Raw genomic sequence first — 4,827 nt, 5'->3', positions numbered from 1 at the left:
AATGGATTGTCACGATGCACACTAACAAATGCCTTTGAAAGGCCACAGAATGCACGAAGAATAAACATCATGCAAGTCTTTCCGTGCATTATTTATTATGTTTCATTAATTCGATACCAGCATCGTTTGTTGAACGACCCCGAGTGGAACCAAATTGATTAGAGACATTAAGGCGAGCCGCCGGAGGAGAAGCGGGAACAACTATTTTGCTAGATCAAATGGTTTAGATATTTACTATTAAATAACGGTCTTACAAGAAATATACGATACACAAAAGGATATTGTCTGAAGAATGTGCTAATTTGTAACACGATAGGATGTACTTTACCCGAGTCCAGAAAATTCTGAAAACTGTTTAAAATAAAAATCTAAAACGAATTATTTAAGAATAAAATATCCAACTTTGTACATAAATTTTACATGGAAATATTTCTCTTTAAGCACTACAGAGAACCTGCTAAATTTTGGCTTTCGACTGACGCTTTGTAGTTATTAAATTTACGACACGCCGCGCCGTCCGCTACTCTTACGCTTGTCGACGTCGGATCTATGTCAAATTTTTTCCGCTTGTTCATATTTTGCGACGCCCCACATCTCACCTCCTAAAATTTAGGCTCGCCTTGAAATACATCGCCTTAAGTTATTATTTATATATGATACGTGTTCTTGTGTAACTTTTACGACTGCACTGAACTCGCATTAGGAAAAGATTGAAGGAACTACTTACCTGCCGGCGCTCCTCTTCCTGCTTCTTGAGCATGAATTCCTCGAGCGTCACGAAGCCCAGGAAGGTCTCCGGCTTCTGAACCTGCAATCGTCATTACGTTAATTATTGTAAAAGTATTATAGAAGTTTACAAATTTAAGTAAACTAGAGGTACAAGGAGACAGGGCGTCATATATTATTCGATATGTCAACTATTCACTGAACATTTTTTTTCAAAGTTGAAACAATACAACAACATCCAATGTTATAGTTATCATTATTATTTGCTTGCATATAAAGGAGGGAGAACTCCCCTTAGGCCTGGGCTGCAGCGAGGGTCGGCCCACGAATTCGCTGCGCTCGAACTCCACCAGGTTGGGGTTGGATGCGTGGATGAAGTTGATGGGCTTGGGTATCTTCTTGGGCCGGTCATCAGGGGGGGACGGAGACAGGGGGGACAGAGGGGACAAGGGCGCGGGGGGGTCGGCCACGCGCCGGTAGCTGCGGTAGTGTTCGGTGGGCACCGGCACGCCCAGCTGTTTGTTCTGCAACGTCAACACATCATTTACTGTAGGCCATGGACCAATTCATTCAAGAGGAGTGCTAATCTCAACACTACGGATCGTAACTTTGAAAAAGCTTAAAGTCCCGTCTTCAGGTTGGCGTTAGCTGGAAGTAGTTTGTATTATGTAAATGGCCGTGGATACCAGTAATTCCTCGGTAGTATGAAATACAAGTACTCAGTTCTTTTTCCTTGTAATATTATTCAAATATTGACTTTGAGCTACAAACGGACAAATATTTTTTTTTTTTAAGGAATTGATATTCATTTATTTTTTGTGAGATTATTCCACTAGTTTGTTATAATTATTAATATAAAGATCGAACACTTAGAAGAAAAAAGAAATATTTTTTTATAATATGAAGTAACAGACGGGACGAACAAGTCGTGCGTCTGGTGGTAAGTTATACGCTTATCCATAACAGTTGCAATGCCGTTCAGAGCTTTAGATGGCTAAGATCTGAGGGGCACCTTGAGACACGAGTTGAAAGTCTTGTGTGCCTATAATTTTATCAATAGATGGCGCCATCCTAAATAAAATAAAAGAATAGTGGGCGGTGTCCATAAAAATCAGTGAAAGAAGCGCCATCTAGTTGATTTGTTTGTAATGACTATAAATTACGAATAGTTCTGATAAATGGCAGTTCGTCAATCTAAAATTAATTAGGTATAAGACAATAGTCATTTGGTACTCGTAGCGATATCTGGTGCACCGTTCACTTCTGAGGTGGGACGTCACAATTGTTATTGCGATTTCGTCTATTAATAGTATTTCCTACTAAACCTGTGGGCATGTGCGATTCTGAAGCGAGACTATTTTTGGACGTGAACGTCGGAGGCAACGGGTGCACCTTGTGCGGCTTGTCGTCGCGCGCGCGGTGGCGGCCGAAGAAGCGCAGGTACTTGCGGTCGAGGCTGGCGGCGCCGGCGCCCGCCACGCTCTCCTGCGACTCGCTGCGCATGCGCGTGGTCAGCTTCTTCAGCGAGCCGAACTTGCCCTTGTCGCGCTCCGCGGCCGGCGCCCGCGGCCGCTCGCGGCCCTCCTCGCCCTCCGACGACGTCTCCGAGTACTCCGTCTCCGAGAACCGCTTGGACAGGTCCACCTGCACAGAGCGGGCGGTCGGGGCGGGCCGGCCGCGGCGGGGCGGCGGGCGGCGGGCGGCCCGAACGAGCGACGCACCGGCGCGGACGGCGCGGCCGGCGACGACTGCAGCGTGGCGCGCTGCAGCAGCTGGATCCAGGCCTGCTGCCGCTGGCGCGTGGCGGCCGCGAAGTAGAAGGCCGAGCCCACGCAGTACACCTTGAAGGCGTGCGCGCGCGACTTGACCTCGCCCGCCGCGCACACCGACCAGCCCTCCAGGAAGATGAGGCACGTGGCGCGGCCGCACTGCAAGGGGCGGGCGTCAGGCGGGGCGGGCGGGGCGGGCGTGGCGGGGCGGCCGCCGGCGGACTCACCTCGGGCGAGCGGAAGGCGTACAGCAGGTTGTGCGCCAGCAGCAGGTGGCGCCGGGCCCAGCGCGGGCGCATCTGGCGCGGGCCGCGCACGCGCTGCCACAGCGGCGCGGGGCCGTCGTCGCCCGCCGCGCTCTGAGCGCCCAGCGCCGCCAGCGCGCGCGCCGACACGCCGCGCCGCTCTGCGCACGCGCACGTCGCGTCAGCCCGAGTTTAACAATCGTTCATTGCATTTCAATTTGTATTCAAATGATATTCAATTCTTTTTGTTTCGGTTCCGGCCGAATCGAAGGATTTTTTTCTGAATGTTCGACCTTTGTATTAATAATTTAACAAATTATAACATATTAATATAAACTCTTTTGCAAAAAAAACGGGCACTTTAGATTTTTTTCTCTACTTCAATGAAGAAGAACAAGAAATAGGTTTTATTAATTTGACGATATATTAGCATGTTATTTGAAGCATCCTGGCATGATTCTTTACGTTCCAAATTTAAAATTTGAAATTAATACAAGAAAAATAATGATTATTGTGGATTATTCTAAAATCGCTTTACTAATGGCGCGAATTGCTGAAACGATTTTTAACTGATTACGATATTTTAAAACTTTTTGGATATTTTCTGCAAATTAAACAATTTAATCTTTCTTTTTACATTAAATACCACTTTTTGATATGAGTGATAAAGTGATAAGGGCCGGTAAAATTATAGCCCTACTTGAAGAAGGTTGTTCGCAAACTTACGTGTCTCAGCGGCTAAATGTGAGTCGTTCAACTGTCCAGAGGACTTGGCAACGGTATCAAGAGACCGGTTCGGTCAAAAGAAGACCCGGTTCGGGAAGAAAACAATGCACAGAACCAAGAGATGACCGCTTTTTGGTGAGTCAGGCGTTGCGGAGTCGTAAGGCGTCAAGTGTGGACCTGAAGAAGAGCCTTGAAGAAGTAAGAAGAGTAGAAGTTAGCTTGCGGACGGTCAGGAGGAGGCTTTTGGCTGCCAATATCAGGAGTTACCGCCCAGCTCGGGGCCCTAAATTACTCCGTGAGCACCGTGTTGCTCGACTTCAGTTTGCTCGGAACTGTGCTTCATGGACTCTGGAGGACTGCAATAAAGTATTGTTTTCTGATGAAGCTAGAATCTCTTTGTGTGGAGAGGACCGACGCCGGCGAGTGCTGCGAAGACCACGGGAACGCTATGCGGAAGTGTGTTTCGAAGAAATCACTCCTTATGGTGGCGGCTCCGTTATGTTTTGGGCAGCAATTAATTCGACGGAGCGTACGGAGTTAGTATTCATAGAAAATGGAACATTAAATGCACACCGGTACATAATGGAAGTCCTAATTCCATATGCACAACCCACATTGACCGCACTTGGGGAAGATTCCATTTTTATGGACGACAATGCTCGCCCGCACCGTTCTGGCGACGTGGAAGCGTACATGCAAGAAGTTGGGATCCGTCGTTTAGATTGGCCAGCTCGAAGTCTTGACCTCAATCCAATTGAGCATGTCTGGGATGTTCTAAAGAGACGAGTAAGATCAGTGCAACCTGCTCCACAAAACATCAGGGAGCTAAAAAGAGTCATTGCAGAAGAGTGGGAACGTATTCCTCAAAACGTTATTAAAAACATCGTGGAAAGCATGCCCAGAAGGATTCAAGCTGTGATTTTGGCAAGAGGAGGTCACACTCGTTATTAGGTTTTTACATTTGGAACTTTATTTAATTAAAAAAAGTAAAAAAAATCTTGTCTTTATTGCCGACCACTTCTTATTGTTTGGGCGTGTACATCGGTTTTAAAGAATCCATCGTTTTTTTTCCTTTTAATTGCCCGAATTCACTTCACGCGCATTAATTTACACGATTATAAGTATACAGACTAAGTCAAAGAAATAAATTTCATTTAATTAACTCAAATCGACTTTAGAACGTAAATTTCCTTAGGTGCCCGTTTTTTTTGCAAAAGAGTGTATTTTTAATACTTTTTACCTCATTAATAATTATTTTATAAAAAAAATTTACTTTAATAACATTGCCAACTATTTACCTGATAATTTGTTTCGATAGAGTAAAAAGAAAAGTTTTAGTTTCTTTAAAAATTCTAATGTCA

General features: G+C 45.6%; 1 protein-coding gene across 1 annotated transcript in view; it reads right to left on the bottom strand.

Annotated features, from left to right (window-relative positions):
• The window catches only part of LOC113238844, a 6,056-nt gene extending 3,226 nt beyond the window's left edge, over window positions 1-2,830 (bottom strand). The window contains exons 1-5 of the mRNA XM_026475688.1: window positions 2,723-2,830; window positions 2,448-2,654; window positions 2,119-2,370; window positions 1,020-1,250; window positions 728-808 (exon numbers count right to left, since the gene is read on the bottom strand). Of these exons, the coding sequence (XP_026331473.1) occupies window positions 728-808; window positions 1,020-1,250; window positions 2,119-2,370; window positions 2,448-2,654; window positions 2,723-2,794 (843 nt within the window). The 5' untranslated portion in view covers window positions 2,795-2,830. The remainder of the gene's footprint in view (window positions 1-727; window positions 809-1,019; window positions 1,251-2,118; window positions 2,371-2,447; window positions 2,655-2,722) is intronic.
• Between the last annotated feature and the right edge of the window lie 1,997 nt (window positions 2,831-4,827).

This window comes from Hyposmocoma kahamanoa, unplaced genomic scaffold (genome assembly GCF_003589595.1).
Source record: "Hyposmocoma kahamanoa isolate Upper Pololo Valley unplaced genomic scaffold, ASM358959v1 98469, whole genome shotgun sequence".
Classification (NCBI taxonomy): Eukaryota; Metazoa; Arthropoda; class Insecta; order Lepidoptera; family Cosmopterigidae; genus Hyposmocoma; species Hyposmocoma kahamanoa.
The sequence above is the reverse complement of the archived record's forward strand: the minus strand, read 5'-3'. Positions and strand labels throughout refer to the sequence as shown.